This window comes from Stegodyphus dumicola, chromosome 4, assembly GCF_044657685.1.
Source record: "Stegodyphus dumicola isolate Sdum_Otavi_A_Nest chromosome 4, ASM4465768v1".
Classification (NCBI taxonomy): domain Eukaryota; kingdom Metazoa; phylum Arthropoda; class Arachnida; order Araneae; family Eresidae; genus Stegodyphus; species Stegodyphus dumicola.
The window spans coordinates 46375406-46394419 of record NC_140771.1 but is presented as its reverse complement, the minus strand read 5'-3'; the positions used below and the strand labels follow the sequence as shown (position 1 = coordinate 46394419).

Genomic DNA, 19014 nt, shown 5'->3' with positions numbered 1-19014 from the left:
TTTTTCCGGAGCTATTTCTCAGCATTAGATACCTGTTACGTACAACCAGTTTAAGTTTAAAATGAAGTTAATCTCAGATTTTACCCAAGATCTAGATCTTTGCAATGACGTCAGACAAAAGCTGAATCCTTGGAGAGGTAAGAATGGCCTCCAGAGTCATTACACTAGTCAGGATACACATAATCACAACAAAAGAAGGTTTATGACTTGAAATCAGGTTAGGTACCTATAAATACTGATATTATGTAATCAGTCTTCATTCTGTCTTCAAAGATAAATTATTCGAGCCAGTTTCTCAATGAACAAACATTGTCTGAAGATGTGAAAACACTTTCCAGGGTTCAAATCCCAATCAAAAAGTCCAGATCTTTTTCTTAGGTGAGAAATAGTAAAAGTCCAAATCATTATGCTTTGATCAGTATCAATCATTTAACTTCGATTGTAGGCGAAACATACTTAATTCCTTACAAAAATTAACTACAAAGAACAAACAAATCTAAATGTACAAAGTTTAAATTAAAAGATCCTGTTAAAGAAATATTTATTTGTATTAAGGGTGGGAATAAGAAATGTCTTTAAACCATCCATCATCTAACATTACTAGAAAAGTAATTACCTTCGCTTTAAGACCAATTCTTTAAATATGATTCAGATTTGAAGCTACACTTCTTGGATGGTATCGTAGAATTTTTTCTATCGTTCTCATTTGATTAATGGTATCCGACTTTCGATCGCGGTTAATGTCATCAAAAGCACCTGTTGTCCTATGTTATAGTATTATCTAGATATCCTGGATAAAATCACAGATGGTTGTGAGTCTTAACTCTTCCTAAAGTAATCAGTTGAGGATGTCAGTGGCACTTGTTGTTGGCGATACGTAGAAAAACCTTCCGACCAGTGATAATGTCAGCTAATTGATTACATTCAATCAATTAGTACCAAGGCACTCAGACACAACCGCAATTTGTTGACTTCAGTGAAACATCGATTAAAAAATGCCTTGCTGGTAAGGACTGGGATTTTTATCACGAAGTACTTTATGCTCAAAAAGTGTCTTTTAACCGTCTAAAATAACCTTCGTGCCCAGTTAAGGTATGTTATTAATTTTCGCGCAGTTTCAAGTTTATTTATGACTAAAATCAATTTTAAGATCTCTTTTTTTTAAACCTCTTCAGAGAATTTCAGTGAGTTTTAAAACGCTTTGTCGTTTTCTTTCCTTTCATGTCATATTGAAAACCGAAATGATTAAGCCTGTTTATGGTTGTAATAACATATGCGTAGATATATGATAACATATACGTAGATATAATAACACATACTGATTTATGTTTCTAACTTTAAACGTTAGTGAGTCTAACCATATAACTGTTCGTAATATAAGCTTAAAGGAAAATACAGAAGGCAAACAGAAATAGGATACGATTTGACTTGTTGTGCACATGTATGTATGATCTCGTGTGTTTACATCTTAATCTGTAATAGGCATCGGATTTTGTGTTTTTCTGTGTTATTTGTCGCCCTTTATTTATACTATTATAAGGCTATTTGAACATGGCATAGCAGGCGAGGGCTATCTGCTTAAGTGGACGGATGTCTCGTGAAGGACATTTTAAGGGACATCCGTTCGTATTCATATGGCAAATAGGGAAATCACGAGAAACTTTCCTGCAGCCACTCTGCCTGTGTTAAAACCTGTAATAAACAGCCAATATTCAGTGGCACTTAACCACTCAGCCGCGAGTGCTATATCACTGACAGTTTTAAAGAAAGATTATTAAACAAATGCCAGCCCAGTTATCATCAAGCCATTAGAATAATAAATTTCCAGTTGACCACTGACAGCTAACATAAAGACATTTTAATTCTCCAAAAAAGGCCTTCGTATAGAGCATTCGCATTCATACGTTCAGTTCAGTGTCTGAATGTCGTTTACTTTAGTTGTCAAAACTTTCCTATTATACATAAGTCAAAGAAGTATTCTCAGTAGTAAAGAACATGCTTTCCATTTCAGCAAGTTTGGCTAAAATTTAAACACCAACACTCATTACATAGACGGTTATTTGCGTCTCTTTTCATTGTCTTTGCTATTAAGCGAAGCATCTGGAAGCAGATTATAAAATTTTGGAAGACCAATATCGAAGGAGAAAACGGAGATGTTCACATATGATATCAGATTGCCACTAGCAACTTAACTGAGGTTGTCCTTGTAAATCACATTTTTATAGCTATCTTAAGACAATAATCACTGGAAACTTGATTCATTTTATTAGAACTTTAGTTTTCAGCTATTTTAAATTTATTAGGATATGATTACATTAAGAATTTAATTACATTAACATATAATTTGTCATGCTAGGTGATTATAACTAATTATCGATTTTAATTGTTCTAGGATTTCTTGAAATGTGTAGAAACATACATTTATTTAGAAAAACATTACTTGCGGCATTCGATTATTAAGCTGTAATTTTAAAAATCTGTTCAGCTCCTTCGGCATTGGACGGTTCACTTGGTATTATGCTGTATTTTTAAAACTGCAGCTAATCCCAATACTGCAGCCAGCTTTCAAAGTAGCACCACAAATACACAGAGTTATTTTTGTATTTACTGTGAATCAAGCCAGCAGCTTGACTTGAAACAAAAATAATCAGCAATAATTTGCGAGTTTCGGCAATCAGTACCATCAAAATCAGATTAGCCTAGAGAAGATAATTTCTGAATCTATTCGTATTACCTGCTCCCTTCACTGCGATACAGAGTTGTAGCAATCGGATTAATTTCTAGTTGTAGGTATTACGTACTTGCTGCACTTTTGTGTATTATACACCATTCGACTTAATTAGTCCACCAACAGCTCGCTGATATTAAGCTCTTGTAAAGAGGTAAAAAAATCTGACAAGTTATCAAAATTCAGTGAGGTGTAATATCTGGCGATCGAAAGCCATCTCGTTCGCTGTTCATTATTTCAGAAAAGATCTGGCAATATAAAAATAAAAATAAAATCTGAAATTACGTCCAAAGGGGCGTTTTTTTAACATTTTGTGTGTTAACATTTATAAGGTATTTCTCCCGCCATCCTAGCGTGCCTTCGTGGTGTAGTGGCTCTGCACACTGGGCCGGTATTCCAGAAGTCTGTGGTTCGATTCCCGGCGAATACGATTGCTGATTTTCCATCTTGCTGGCTTCCAAAAAATACTTAATGTCTCTACAGTGCCGCCTGAACTAAAAGAGTGGTGGATGATGATTTCTCCCTACCCAGGATTTGGCGTTTGGTTTCCCTAAAAAACCCCAGTCGCCCTTTAAAAGATGGGTATATAAGGTATTTCTCCCACCTTCTTGGCGTGTTTTCGTGGTGTAGAGGTCTGTACACTGGGCCGGTATTCCAGTGATCCACAGTTGGTATAATATTATTTTGTGCTCACGGGTTCGCAATAGATTGAATGCACATAGGTCCGATGACACGTCGATAAAATTTACTTTATCAAAAGAAATACTTCAGAGTTCTGCAACGTTTCACAGAAATACTCATACAGGTGTTCAGAGTATCACCGAGTACAATCAGTAGTTACACTTAACTACTAAGAACGTTAAACAAAAAGTAATGCAAAGAGCATCTAAAGAGTGAAACTAATCCGGAAACATCAGAGCATTCCGAACTCATGCTGAGCTAACAAGTGAGGACAGATATTCTTTCCGGTTTTGTATAGTTTTCACCCGGCTGCCGAGGTACTTCTAGAGCTTTCTGCTTCTCGAAATTATTGGAAGGCATATGAGTGCTGACTACTGTTACAGTTACACAGAACATCAATTACAGTTATTCAGTTACAATATCCATTGCAGTTATACAGGGACCGGAACAAAAGGTCCCCAAACGGTCGCCAATTTTGGTGAGATTTGGCGATTTCTCACCAAATCTGGTGACAGAATTTAGTCGACAAAACCGTTACCAGCTTGGCGATATCTTGCCAAATTAGCGAGTTAGCTTTATCAAATTAGCGAGTCACTGTTAAATAGACTTGCATTTGTATTCATACTTTTACGACATATCGTATATGTATCATCTCTCAATAGATTTTTCAAGTTACATTATACAGAAAAATGCAATACTTTCACATATAATTACACTAACATCATCTATCAATCTATAAAATACGTAACAATATTTTTAATTCTAACCCCGTTACTTTCGTTATAAGCAGAAAGAACTGATTATATATTGTCCATATTTATAGGCAATTAATCTTTCTGATTGAATTTCATAGCCGAATTCGGAAATATTTTATATAAATATTTCACAAAGTCGCCCACAAACAACGTTTTGCGTGACATTTATATTTCTCTCTATAACAGGCAAGGAAATAAAAACAGCCAGACAAAAATAAACAACGTCATTCATTACTCATCCATTTAATCTGTCAGGCTCATAAATGAGTAAGAGACTGCCTTTGAAATGCTAGACAAAAAGAAAAAAAAGTAAAGAAGCAGTTCTCCTGAAATCAGAAAAACTCCTAGGTTCATAACTCTTTAGTAAAGGTGTGCTTGTCTTCCTCTTTTTTATTTTTTGTTGAATATAAAGAAAAGGCAAACGTATGCTTTTATTTTTATTCCGTATTTCACAGCAGGATCATCCTGTCGTAGAAAACAAATTCCTAAGCGAATTTCTACTGAAGTCTTGGAGGTTTTTGTGCCTAATATGCCTGTCAAATTGTTAAATGCAATACTGAAAGTTGCATGACTAAACTATAGCGATTTCTTAGGATTTTCGTAGCAAAAAAAGAGTTAAAGGTTGGAACAACCGTAGCCTAACAGGGTCTGGAGCCACAGATTTTGCAGATGCTTGCTGGACGTGCTAACCGCTTGGGTACATCAAAGTCATTTATTCCTCCAAAACCTTGAATGATAACCAAGCCAACGACAGATGCGTAAACAAGAGCGAATCCTCTAATTTGCTAAAATCTCCTAATTTCCTCTATGCGGTAATGACGATACACGTTACGTCATAAATGAGGAAACGCTAACTACGACCTGTAACTTCCTAATTTAGATTAACAGACTACAACTAGCGTTTTCACTGCATAGAGAACTGTAGAAATACACATTTGGCATATTCTTTATAAAGTATGTCACATGAACACAGTTATCGTCATTTAAATGTTTAGTTTATTTAATTAATTTCTTAAGACATAACCATTGATCAGCAACCAGCTGTTGAATAAATACTTGGCTACTCAGTATTTTTCAACAAAAAGGTAGCGGCTGTGGGACTTAAATGCTGAGTTTCGTAATAGTTTGTTTTTAATTACCTTTTATGATTGGTTTGGTTTATTTGATTTTTTGGCAAAGCACTCGACAGCTATCTGCCAAAGGGAAAGGATGTTTTCGTGGAGGACTTTCTAAGGGAAACTAGCTCGTACACACACACTACAGATGGAGAAAACCATGAAAACGCGCACCAGCCAGTCTATTCACCAGGATTCGAAACCCGGATAAAAATACCAGTGTTCAGCGACTTTACCGCTTGGCCGTTGGTGGGCCCCTGTTATGAAGCTATTAAGAAAAAAAAAGATGAATTCAGGCTCCAAGTATTTTCCCTTACTACAGAAGCTGGGACACAAAGGTATTAAACGTGAGGGCATACAAACTACAACAAGCTCAAAAAGTAGACATGATGCAACAATTGATTTGCTTTTAAAATTTTAGAAGCTCCACAGAGCAGAATTTAATTTTAAGAAATGCTTTTAACCGCGACATTGTTTTTTTTATCCTCGAAAATCTGGAAAATTTTATGCACCAGAAAAAAGAACGAAAAAAAATAACGACGCTCTTCCTCAGTTTCACTTTCAAGCGTAAAATCAAATTTAAAACACCATGTTGGTTGCCATTTTAAGAGCTTACCGGTTGCCCTAGGATAACAACAAAATTATAAAAAAAGCCTCATTTGCATAAAAAGACCTTTGGGAAGCCATCTCGTCACATGAGGCGTCCTTTTTCGCAAAGCTCCTATCGTTTTGCTAATCGACCAGTCTAGAATAACAATGGATTTTACGTCTAGCTCTAGACAATATTTTTCTTGACCGTATCTAGAGCTTCTGCCGTGGCTCGTGAAAAAGATATTTTTTCGGTTGAGCTCTTTTACCTTTTCGTGGTTAAGGTTTAGTCTTGAATTATGAAAAAAAAACTTAAAAGCAGCGCTAAGCATATTTTGAATCACAAAGTTTTAGAGAAAGTTTTCGGTTTTTACAAAATAAGCTTTAAGTTTGTGTAAAATTTTCATTTAACTTTATTACTTAATATCATTTACTTGTGAAATCCTTTTACAAATTTTGCACCTTATCGATGTTTCAAAATGAATAATTTTGATGAAAATTTATATTTTAAGAAAACGTATTTTTTGGATTTTTAACCTCACAAAAATATAAAACTAAAAATATTTTACAATAATGCATAAAGTTCCATGTCCAAAGAATGTTTACGTAAATTTTATTTTGAGATTTATAGCAAGAAAAATCATTATTATATTAATTCTGATTATATCAGAATTAGTTGAAAAATTTAAAAACCCATTTTTAAAAGTCTTTAATTATATTCATTTATTTATTTTGACTTGTATGTTAAATCTTGCTTCTAACATTAACGCTTAAACTACTGTAGATGGAAAAGAAACACGTTAATGTAGAAGTTAAAACTAGAGAAAATAACAAACTTAGATTGGATAGATTATGCCCTTTTAATTCAAAATTTAAGCTAGTTTCCTAATGCTACTATGTTTGGTAGGTTCTTCAACTTTGCACTGTGTTTTAAATTTGCTGTATTATTTGCTATATAATACTATTTTGCTGTAATAATTGCTATATAATATTGCTTAATTTTGCTAGTATGTTTTTTTCCCTGATATTAAACGTACATTTTACGTATATTTTGGTCTCATTTTATGCATAGCAATACATAATGTGTAACTTTGTCGATAAAATTAAAATTAATGGCGAAACGGTTGTAAATTACACAAATCTATGAAAATATAGAATAGTGTTTGGAAAAAAAACATTAAGTTGCATACAAAATGATTATAAGTTACATAAATTTATACTATATAAATAATTTTAGCTTATGTTTTGAATTTTAACAATACATTAAACAAAATTCAATTTCAGATTGATTAATTCGTAAAATTGTTCACTGCATCTCGTGAAAGACAAGCACGAGGCTATCTTCTTCAATACATTCTGCGCCGTTTTATTGCACAAAATAAGAATAAATATATAACCAAACGAAGCAATGGTTGAAGTATCATCTGTTCAGCAAACTAGGCATGGAAGAATTAAAGTTTATTTTAATAATTGTTAACTTTTAGTTAGTGTAGGATGTCACAGAGTGTTCGAAAACTATTTGATAATTTGTCAAAAATAGTTCAAAAACAAGTTAAAGTCACTAAAAGTCCTTAGGTTTGGCGTTAAAACCTTTTCCAAGATCTGATGACAGATCTGATGTGTATGGGAATCTAAAAAAACTGATACGTCAATTGAAAAATATTTCCTAGATCAGCGGTCGTCAACACTTATAACACCACGGACCACTACATATATAATTTTATATTTCGCTGACCACTAATATGAATTGAAAAAAAAGGCAAATACATTTTTACAATAATAAACAACAAACTACATGTATTTCGTTCACATTACAAAATTACATGAAAATTACAAAACTCTTTATCTTCTTGTACAGAAAACTTCACATTTCCATATCACTGAAAAGAAACTTCACGAAAAGCAAGAACAAACCGGCAAATACAAAGAACTATCAATCAACTGACAGTTTTATGCCGCAATTTTTTAGTTATCGTAAACCTAATAATCATCGCTTACTCAGTAATGGCGTCATCGATCAACAGTTAGACAAAACAAAAACGGAAACTTTCAGTAATGCAATTATAAACAAGAATGCAGATGTTTCTCACAGACATCTGCCAACATGCCTATTGACACGGAGAAAACAGTGTTATTACCGACCACAATAGCATATGTTTGTAATTTAAAAGGAAAGAGAATTCCAGTTCAAGCTATTATTGATAAAAGCAGCCAGCATATCCATGGATGCCAACTCTCACTTTTAAATGTCGCTAGATACACCTGTAAAAGCGGCTAAAAACTCGCTTGAATTTAGCGACTCCATACCTACTAGGAATTTCGCTAAAAGTAGTAGCTAAAACTAAAAAAAAAAGTATAATCCATATTCCATAATACGTTTAGTTAGTCCTCATTTTTTAAACTGAATTTTCATAAAAATGTAAATAATGTCCCAATTTTTCTGCGGACCAGCAAAAAGGTTTTACGGACCACCAGTGGTCCGTGGACCACCGGTTGGCGACCGCTGTTCTAGATAACTGCAATGAATGAAAATTCAAAAGCAATCATCTTTATCCATGACAGGTTTTTTTTAATTTATCTTCTTTCATCTAAGATTCATATTTCTTAACGCTTAATATATTATGTTCTGCTATAGGTTTTTGTATTATTTTCTGTAATAATTTGTATATTCAGCAATTAAACCAAGAGATTCGTTGAATTTAGTTGGATCAGTTTACAATGGATGGCCCAATGTTATAAATATACGCATTTTTAGAATATTAGTTTTAGAAAATCCTTTCGACAATAAAAGATAAAACATTTAATGATTTTCAATACTGAAAAAAATCTGTAACGGTTATACTAGCGAATCTGAAATTTGATACAAAATTGATACCCTATATGTTAACCACTACGGGCAAACGGGATCAGCATAAAATCGAATTTCTGATTTATAGGTTAAATGGCATATTCTAGAGAAGGGGTCTCGAAACGTATTAGCCCGCTGGCCGTATTAGCTGTTTCACTAAGCTTCGAATGCTTAGGCTTAATTGTTTCATCATACCATGGTAATGTAATTATGATGAACAGTATACATATTTTTTAAACAATAGAGCGAGATTTTTACGATTGCGTCTATACCGCTGTGATAACACGAAGACATTTGTTTTTTAAACGTTCATGCAGTTTCACCTAACATAAATTTCTTAAAATTAATTAAACATACTCAAAAATATTCTTAGCTGAGAATATCAGAGATATCTTTGGTTTGCAATGGAACTTTTCTTTTAAGAGGATTTACCTCCTCTTTGTAACAATTTATTACACGTTTCGTTTACATTTTGCTCAGATGCAAACTTTCGCTTCCAGTTATTTCATGTTTTGGACAAATTTTGTGGGGGAAAAAATCTCCAAAATTAAAATAATTTACAATATATGTATAATAAATATATATAATAAATAAATAGTAAATAAAATGATCTCAAATTATTAATTAAAATTTAACTGATTGATAAGCTAAGTGATATTAATTTGGAATACGGGTCATTAAGAATATATTCAGCTGATAGTTATGAATAATTATATCATTATTATTAAAATTAGTAAAAAATATTTAACGCTATATAATATTAATCTTTACAATACAGAACCTTTTGATTCTTCATTAATATTTATTTATCAGAGTATGACGTTAAGCCACTAACAGATGTGATACAGTACATTCATATAAGCTAACGTATTATATATATATAACAGGTTTATAAAGAGCTGAATACAACTAAGTCATTTTTGCTGTTTATTTGTTTTATCAAAGAGTTAAAATTTGTTTTTACTCTACTCTTCAGGTTTTTCGTGGAGGTCAATTGACACCAATGCAGTGGACTGCAGATAACTCTTCTGGAGGCTTCACGGATAACATGACCAATCCCTGGCTGCCCCTGAATCCTGAGCACTTCTCAACCAACTTGCAGAACCAAAAATCTCGTTTGAGAGAAGTTATGAGGGCCATCACTTTCCGGAAGACCACTCTTCGGCTTTACCAACAGAATGAGCAACGGGTGGAAATCCTGGACCCAAACATGATTGTCTTGGAGAGGAAACACCAGCGAGACAACACCAAGCGGATGCTTCTTGCAGCGAACTTCGGAAATGTTTCCGAGGACAAAGAGTTCCCTGATTCGTACGGAAGCGTCAAAGCTGTCTTAGCTACATCCGGTCCGACTAGAAGCCGAATCGGGAGTAGGGGCTTCACGATAACCCCTGGGGCAGCATTCCTGGCGGAAGTCAGGTTGATGTATTACCCATCTCCTACAGTTGTTGTTTACTGAAGAGAATGATATCTCCCACGCTGAAATCGTTCTTAAAATGAGAGATGAAACTTCTCTACTACAGTTTATGAAGCTGAGCCCTTACAAATCCTCTGAAGGTTGAATTAATGTTCCCTATGCTGACGAAAGAAAAAATAAGAACTTGAAATTCAGTTTTCATTGTTTTGTAAGGTTTAAAGTTGTTACAAAACTTTGACACAATCAAATTTTAATGCACACTTCAAGAATATACTCCGTGGATAAAATGAGGAATACGATTTTACCAAATTAATATCTAAACTCTTAAGCTTAAGTCCAAAGATAATTCAAACAGTGCATCCATGAGTTGCTAAATAATAAACAATGTGTTATATCTGTTTTAATGTTACACTGCATTGCAAGGAAACGATGACAATCTTGTGCAGTAGGTTTCTGCATAAATTTTGATTATTGAACGTGTATTAACTTGAGTTCATCATCTTAGTTAATTTGTAATTATATACTAATATTATTTGCAGAAATGATTTGAAACACAAATTTTAAGTTTTCAAGGATATCATTTAAAAAAAATTAGTATCCAGGATTAAGTATTAAGCAATATGGATTCTTAATTTAAATTAAAGGGAAAGAAATTATTCGATTTATTAAAAAGTAACAATAATATTTCCAAAATGAAGAATACTCCACATCCGTACTTTATAACACAGTATTTTTTCTGTTATTAAACGCCGTACAAAGCTGTTAAATTTTACGGATTATGTAGAAAATTACTTATTCTGACTACTGGATAAAAAATTCTGATTAACTCAGAAACATTTATTGCAATCGTAACCCAGATCTTTTAACTGACACTTTCTTGAACCTGCTGCTAAGTGTGCTAATGGGCAAAGACCTTTTTCTATATAAACTTTTCAGTTTGTGAATAACTTCAAATATTGATCTTTGCTCAGTACATTATTTGTTGGGGTTTGGTGAATTCATACGATAGCACTGTCAGTTAAAATCTTGATATGTGGCTTCCTAAGAAACTGCATCGATTTCAAAATCAGGAACACTAGCTGTTGGAACTTGCTCACATAAACTGCATCAAAATGCCAAAGCCATTGAATCTCAAAATATAAATCTTAATTTCGAATTCATCCTTCAGATCTATTGATGAACACTTGAATGTCAAAAAAATCTGAACTTCTCAGAATAAATTTTCACCCATTCATTAACATTTGTCTTGAATACATATTTCTGAACGTAATCTGTAGCACGCACTTGTTGCCGTGGATTTCAAACTTAAATCTTTTTTTTAATGCATTTCAGTTAGAATGCATGTTGTTTTGAAACTGCAGTTTAAATATGTGGAAAAATATCAGATTATTTTGTAATTGAAATTTAAGTCTAGTCTTTGTTTAATATAGATTTTATGGGAAATCTTTGTTTTTCCGATGGCTGCATGGGTTTCCTGTTCTTCAAAAAGAAAGAATATTGTACATTGTTGACTGAAAATAAAGCATATAAACAAATATCAAAAGAAATAAATGATAGAATTGAAACCAGAATTCTAGCGCCATCTGTCTCGCAAAATAGATATCTAAGAAATAAAAACTAATAATACTAATAAACTAATAGATAATTTTGGAAAACTAGATCCATTAAAGAACTAACATGGTCCAACATAGGCTGAGAAACATTGCAAGCATTAAAATTTCATATTAAAAGAGCATTCGTATCTGAGATAAGAATTTTACATCAGAGAGGGAGAAATATATAAAGATACAAACCTAATTTTATTGATCCCGAATCATTGTTTCAGCAATAATTTGCTTGGAATTATACAAAATATTTCCTCAGTAAGTGAGTGGTCAACTATAATAAATATATTCAGTTTCAGTCCATATTTTCCAACACTTCTTTTCTTAAACATAATTTCATAATTTTTTAAAACTCCTTTAATTTCCTTTTTTTAACAGATGGCTCAGCGTTCATTGTTTCTTTGCTTTCGTTAGTAATTTTTTTTCGAGATTTAAAGGATGTATTTTCAGTCTGCAGTACAGAATATTTTTACTCCTTGAAGAAGAGAGACCTCGTAGCTAGATCCCTCCATATGCATAGTTTTCTTAATAAACCACCATCAATAAAAAGCTGAATTTTAAAAAAATTTGAGTTTATTTTTAAGTTTTATAATTTAATATACTTTTGCTAGAAATAATTTTTATTTCCTTCATGCAGAAATTAAATGAACTGAAAGTTGTCTTACTTTTGTGCAATGTGAGATTTCTTTTAATTAAACTTTTTTAAGCAAAATTGCTAAATTCAAGCATTCAATAGAATAACTATCATGTAGCTGATTGATTTTATGTAAACTGCTCACTTATTTTAATAACTCAAGTTTATTGTACTGAAAGATAAATCAAGATCTCGTTTCGTCAGCTCGTGTATATTCTTTTTTTAGCTTTCACATTATACTGCTTTTTAATGTGCATATTTTTACTTTTTCATTTTCTTTTTAAAAATTCAAACTAATGCGTTTTGTTTATAATTAATTTTATTTGTTTAAAATTTCACTTGTAAATTAACTTTAGAGAGCATTCATGTGAAAAACATTTATTTCTATTTTTACTAACTTTTTTCCTTTTCATTTATTTTTTTCTTTATTACATTTCACATTACTTTTGTTTTGCTTAATATTTTTATTATATTAAAGCTTCTTTGATTTGTTTGATTTTTCACTCTCTGAAAAATACTTTTTATACATTATATTTTAATTTATTTCTACAAAAAATCAGTTTTCAATTTGCTGAATTTTTGATTTTTTTAAATCCAGATTTGTTTTCAAAATTTAATTGGTTCTATAATTATTGTATTTCATTCACTTCTGTAAATGAAAACAAGCTCATTTATTAGTGCCAAACAATTATATATTAAAAGCATTTAATTATTAACTTACGTTGAACACAATTCATATACTAACTTAATTGTCACTATATACTGATGTACTTTTTTGACATCGCGTTAAATGATGTAACTATTTAAGTTAAATAAATGTACTTGTCTATTTTGAGTGAAAATTAGTATTATTGTTGTCATTATTCATTAAAAGAACATACTGACTTAGATTTTTACTTAGTTGCTAAACTCTTGAGGCAATTTATTGTCTTTACCTTTGCTGAAATTATTTATTGCATAGAATTCTTTTTGAATACTTTCACGGAAGTTATTGATAACTAAATACCAAAACAATACACGTTTACTAATAATACTTGATACGCAGTTCCCGTAAATTCTTCTAAAGGTTTTGAAGTTCTAATATTGTGAATTAATTAATATTACACAAAAACTGTATTTTTCCTGCCTTCGTAGCGTGCTTTCGTGGTGTAGTGGTTCTGCACGCTGGACCGGTATTCAGAGATCCGTGGTTCGATTCCCGTCGAAGGCGTTGCTAATTTTTCATCTTGCTTGCTTCCAAAACTTACCTAATGTCTCTACATTGGCGCCTGAACTAAAAAAGGGTATTTATTACCTGATGAATCTCCTCACCCAGGATTTGGCGATTGGGTCCCCTAAAAAAACCCCAGTTGCCATTTAAAAGGGAAAGTATATAAGTTATTTCTCCCGCCTTCCTAGCGTGCTTTCGTGGTGTAGTGGTTCTGCACACTGGCTCGGTATCCAGAGGTCCGTGGTTCAATTCCCGGCGAAGGCGTTGCTAATTTTTCATCTTGCTTGTTTCCAAAAATTACCTAATGTCTCTACAACTGTTTGCTTATTGTCTAGCTGCCGCATTAAAATAAATGATCCTAACAGCATTTCTCTTACTGAATTCAAACATATAATCAGATCTTTTCCACAACTCAAAAACCTTTTTCCTGTAAGAACATATAACATTTCGATATGCAAATATTTATCAGTATTATGTGTGCGTAAAAAAGGAAGTAATCTACATTGGGAAAATACATCACTATCTGCAATATTTCAAAACTTCTCAAGTTTAAAGCTCAGTAGACGTTAGCATATTGGGACTCTATTGGCTTTCATACAACTTTTCAGTATTCGAAGTTTTTAAATTAAATCGTAACTAAGATCAGCATTAACTAATTTAAGATAATCAGATAAAAAGATAACTTAAGAAAAGATTAAGATACTCAGATAAGAAATCTAAGTGAAAAAGCGATAATGTAAAGATGTCTGAAAGACTTGCAGCCTCCATAGCTTTATACGGTTGCTAAACATCTCCAATGCAGAAGATTTTTTAACATTTCTAGACTGAAGGTGCTATAGTCCATAGCTGAAACGTCAGGGAACTTCACAGGAATGCGGTGAAAAGAAATACATACAACACCTGTATCGGTCTTTATTTTTTAAAGGGATGAAGTGGTGCTTTTTGGAACACAATTTCTTGCTTTGTGTTGATAAAGTGATCTCTTTAAAAGTCACTGGGATAAAGAAATGGAATTTCTGTGAATATCTTACATAAAACTTTCTCTTGACAGCTCGTTGAATTGATTTTAATAGCCTTCAGAATGTTTATATCTGTGTGTAATGTTATGTATGTTTATATCTTTGTACCCCAATAAAATTCTTTCCATTTTTAATGCAGATTTATCAACCACGTTCAAGTACTCAGATGAAATTTTCGATCCAGAAATAATATCTTAATTAAATCCTGCATAAATATTTTAACTCTGATTTTATCATTAGTGATGTTGGGAAGCTAATTCCTCATTACACGATTTCCAGCACATTGTATTCATTTCCTCAACAAAGTCTTAATTTTACCTTTAGAGGAAAAAGACATATGTTTTCAAGACCCATGAGTGATCGACTGTTAACATTAAACACTACATATTTAGAGATTAGTGATGCTTATTTCAGCCAACATTAGCCAGTTCACCTATCTCTCTTGTTTCATTCACAAAGAAAACACTAGTCATTTTGCAGCCCATTTAAAGCGACAAGAAACCAGTGTTAGTTTTGAATTTCTACAAATATATGATTTAAAGTTGTCCTACTTGGATCTATTGTAGAATGATTTTCCTATTTTCATAAGTTCATCTCACACTTGCAGCAGGAACTGATTATACTAACATGAATTTTTGTTATAATGAATCGCATCTTGCTTCGTATTTTCTCCTTATAGGAAGGTTTATGATAATTAAACAATTATTCATAATTTCAACCTTTATTATAATTTATTTTCGTACTTCTCACCACAGTTCAAATAAGTAGCAAATATTTAAATTGAGGTTTTGGGACTCTAAGACAGAAAATGTTTCTGGCATAGCGTGGGCGCTACGTTGTTATTTTTCTGCCAGCTCTGATAGTTGCAATTATTCGGCTTTGCGTTTTTTCGCTGCTGATATTTTAACCCTTTAACTGCTTAAGACGTGTTTAAACGTTTTTGGAATTTCTTTAAAAATGCTTAAGACGTCTTTACACGAATTTCAAATCGCACGAAAAATGCTTAAGACGTGTATACACGAAGCCCGAATTTCGCGAAGATTGCTTAAGACGTGTTTAGACGACGCGATCTGGTCTTCCTTCCCCTACCTTTCTGCAGGCGGCTGTCAGTTGACACAAAGCTCTTAATAGGGTGTGAAGTCTCTTTGAAAAGAGCACTTTAGGAAAAAGTCCTTAGAGTGAAGTATCTTTGTCAGACAGCAGGTATGTATTATCTGTGTGCCGACTAAAAGTTTGCGAAAGAAGATAAATCGTTTTACAACTGTTTGCCTTGTGGTACTTTATACAAATGAAAGTCAAACAGGATCCGACGTTGTTATAGTACATTGCCGAATTTTAGTAGAAACAAGAAAAAATAAGAATTGTAACGGAGGACGCCTTTATGCTTATATGTTATAGAATCAAATATTTTATTTTTGTATTGAAAAATGATTACAATTTCTGATTCGTCAGGAAACAATATGAAATGTTGCAACCAGCTTTCTTGTTTGCATTCGTATTTCAAATGCGCGTTATTATAATGTTATATTCTTCTTTTTACATTCTTAAATGTTAAAACTGTGCTGTTCTTAAATGTTAAAACTGTGCAGCATGCCTGAGTTTTGTACTCGTATGTGTGGCTCTATGCTCCGTAGAAATGGCGAACTGACATATAAAAATTATATGAATGTTGAAAGGAAGATATTCTACTCGAAACTTCAACTAAATGGAATAAATGAATACGCTGAAGGAATTTCTAGAAATATTTGTTTTAAAAATTTTATTATTAAGATTTTAAATACAAAATGTTTTGAAATCTAAAGAAAAAAATATGTAATCCTTGAAACATTTTTGGAAAGAAATCTATCGATATAAAATCTCTTAAAATTAATGGAGTGTAAATAAATTAAAACAGTTAGTGTACGGAAGGGTTAGATATACTGCGCACAAAAAATTACAGTCAGAAGATCAATTATTTAAAGATATAAATTAATTACATTAAAAGTATTTAAAATAAATTAACATCCGTCCAAATGTCAATGCTAACAGCAATAGCACGAATGAAAGTTATTCTTTAAATTCCGAACTTAGTTCATCCGTCGGTACGCAATGATTGTGTCTTTGCGATTACTTTTCTTATAGATACTACAAAAGGCCGCCAACGAAGTAGCGGTAAAATCGTTGAATACTAATAGTTTGAAGCGGGTTCAAATCCTGATGAATGGATTGCCTGCATACCAGTTTTAGCGAATGTTTGTTGCGCATGTTTAATGTGAATATGAGACAATTTATTTAGCTTTTCATGATGACGTGCCTTGACTACGAATTCTCGCTCGGGTTGTGTTTGGTTTGGCTTGTTAGATTATTAAGCACGTGAAGGCGATCTGTCTAAGGGGAGGTATGCTTTCGTGAGAGATTTTCTAAGGGAAACAATCTCGCACTGCAAAAAGTTAAAACCATAAAAACGCCCATGCAATCTGCTTGTTCACGGGGGTTTGAATGCAGGTCAAACTACCAGTATGTTAAGAGAAGCGATTCCAAGAATGTTTAATTATTTTATTTAGTTTGTCATAAGCTAAATAAAATAATTAAACATTCTTGAAATCTCTTCACTTTACTGAAATGGCAATAACTTCGAATTATACTATGCTACTACTTTTCCTCTAATATGAAATTTTGAACTTTTCCGTTATCGGACAGCCCACCAGGGACTGAGCGGAGTCTAACGGAACAACTGGTGGTTCTGTCCGGGGTTCGAATCCCGGGAAACGAGCTGGTTGCCAGGATGATATTCTTAGTTTTCCATATGTGTAACACGTATGCAAGCTAATTTCCGTTAGGCAGTCCTCGAACGAAGGCATCCTTCACCTTAGGCAAATAACCATCGAGTACTTTGCCATAATCAAATAAACCTTTATCCATAACATGCTTCAAATATTTTTATGTTGAAAAGTTCATGCGCCAAAGTTGGCCCCCGTTGAATGAAATATGCTGTTTATTTTTTCTTTGTTTTTTATTACAACAATGTTCTTGTTTTCAGAATCTGAATTATCAATAAAATTCTTTTAATAATATGCGATTCTATTTTTTTTTTTTTTTTTTTTTTTTTTTTTTGTTTAATGAAAAATTAATTTAAGCGACAAATCTCTTACATTTAGAAAAATTTTCGATTTTTGAAACGAGTTGCTGTCAAAAGCGCATCTTTTCGTTGCTGCATATATTTATTTAAAGCAAACTGCTTGGCGCGTGTGCTTTTATATTTGAAAAGATTCAGAGAATTTTCAACATGGAAATAAAGTTATTAATTTTACTGAATTTTGTGGATTCTTTGTGTTTTGAGGTAAAAGTCAAACCATCAGATATGTGATAACCTTAAAATAAGGGTATATATAATCAGGATTTTGCGGCCAGACATTCCCAGCGAAATAAATTACAAAAAATTATCTATGTAGAATTAATGTATATTCCATTTAGTATTTTAATTTATCAGTGTTATTACACATCAGTTTATCAGTGTAAGTTATATCGAGTTTTAGTTGTGTTCGATATAAGAATTTTATTTGGTTTATATAAATCCGATTCGTTTAATAATATTATATTTATTAAATACTATTTATTAGGTTTTCAAATCTGTCAAACCCAATCAATGGCCTCCTGGCCATTGATCTGATTATTGCTATTTCGACTCGTATTCGAACCAAAACAAACGAACTGGTTGAATTTTGGATTTCCCCTATGTGTAACATGAACATGAGTACGTTTTACTTAGAAAGTCGCCCATGGAGACATTCATTGCCTTCGGCTGATAGATCTCGTTTCCTTTGCTATACTCAAAAAATCTAAAAAATTTTCAAAAACACTAACAGATGCATATAACAAAATAAAATTAAGTAAATGCATATAAGAAAATAAATTAAGTAAATGCATATAAAAAACTGAAGTAAATGTATATAACGAAAAAAAAAAAAAAATGAGGTAAAAACAAATTTTCAATAATTTTTCAATACAGTAGTTTTTAAATTGCTTGTTTTCAAATTTTATTTCATTTTTTAGTATGTACTAATATACAGTGTATCTGTGCGAAAGTGTGCTTGTTCGGCATATCCATATATATTAATTAAATAAATCTGATTTGAAAATGCATGCACTAACGCGCTATTCTCGTAATTTGAAAAACACTAAAGTATTGTCTGAGAAAAATATTTATAAAGAAAATTAAATTTCGTCTCCTTACTCGGTGCTGTGAAAAAAATTTAAATAAGCTTATTAATTTTTTCTTCTTTATTAAAAACAAATTAGTTTCTTTTCATCTATATATGAAAAATAACAAAATCTTGCTGTCAGAATGGAAATTCTTAAAAATATGAAATTCGTTTTTTTCGAACAAAAGTTTCTGAGAAATTTCTCTAGGTCAGCAGGTAATAACAGGACCACTG

General features: G+C 32.2%; 1 protein-coding gene across 4 annotated transcripts in view; it reads left to right on the top strand.

Moving 5' to 3' along the window:
* Positions 1–13205, top strand: part of LOC118182751 (maltase A2-like) — a 682214-nt gene extending 669009 nt beyond the window's left edge. For all 4 annotated transcript variants that reach the window (XM_085814806.1, XM_085814803.1, XM_085814804.1 and 1 more), the window contains one exon: positions 9692–13205. In XM_085814806.1, the coding sequence (XP_085670932.1) occupies positions 9692–10174 (483 nt within the window). In that variant the 3' untranslated portion in view covers positions 10175–13205. The remainder of the gene's footprint in view (positions 1–9691) is intronic.
* Positions 13206–19014: the final 5809 nt, after the last annotated feature.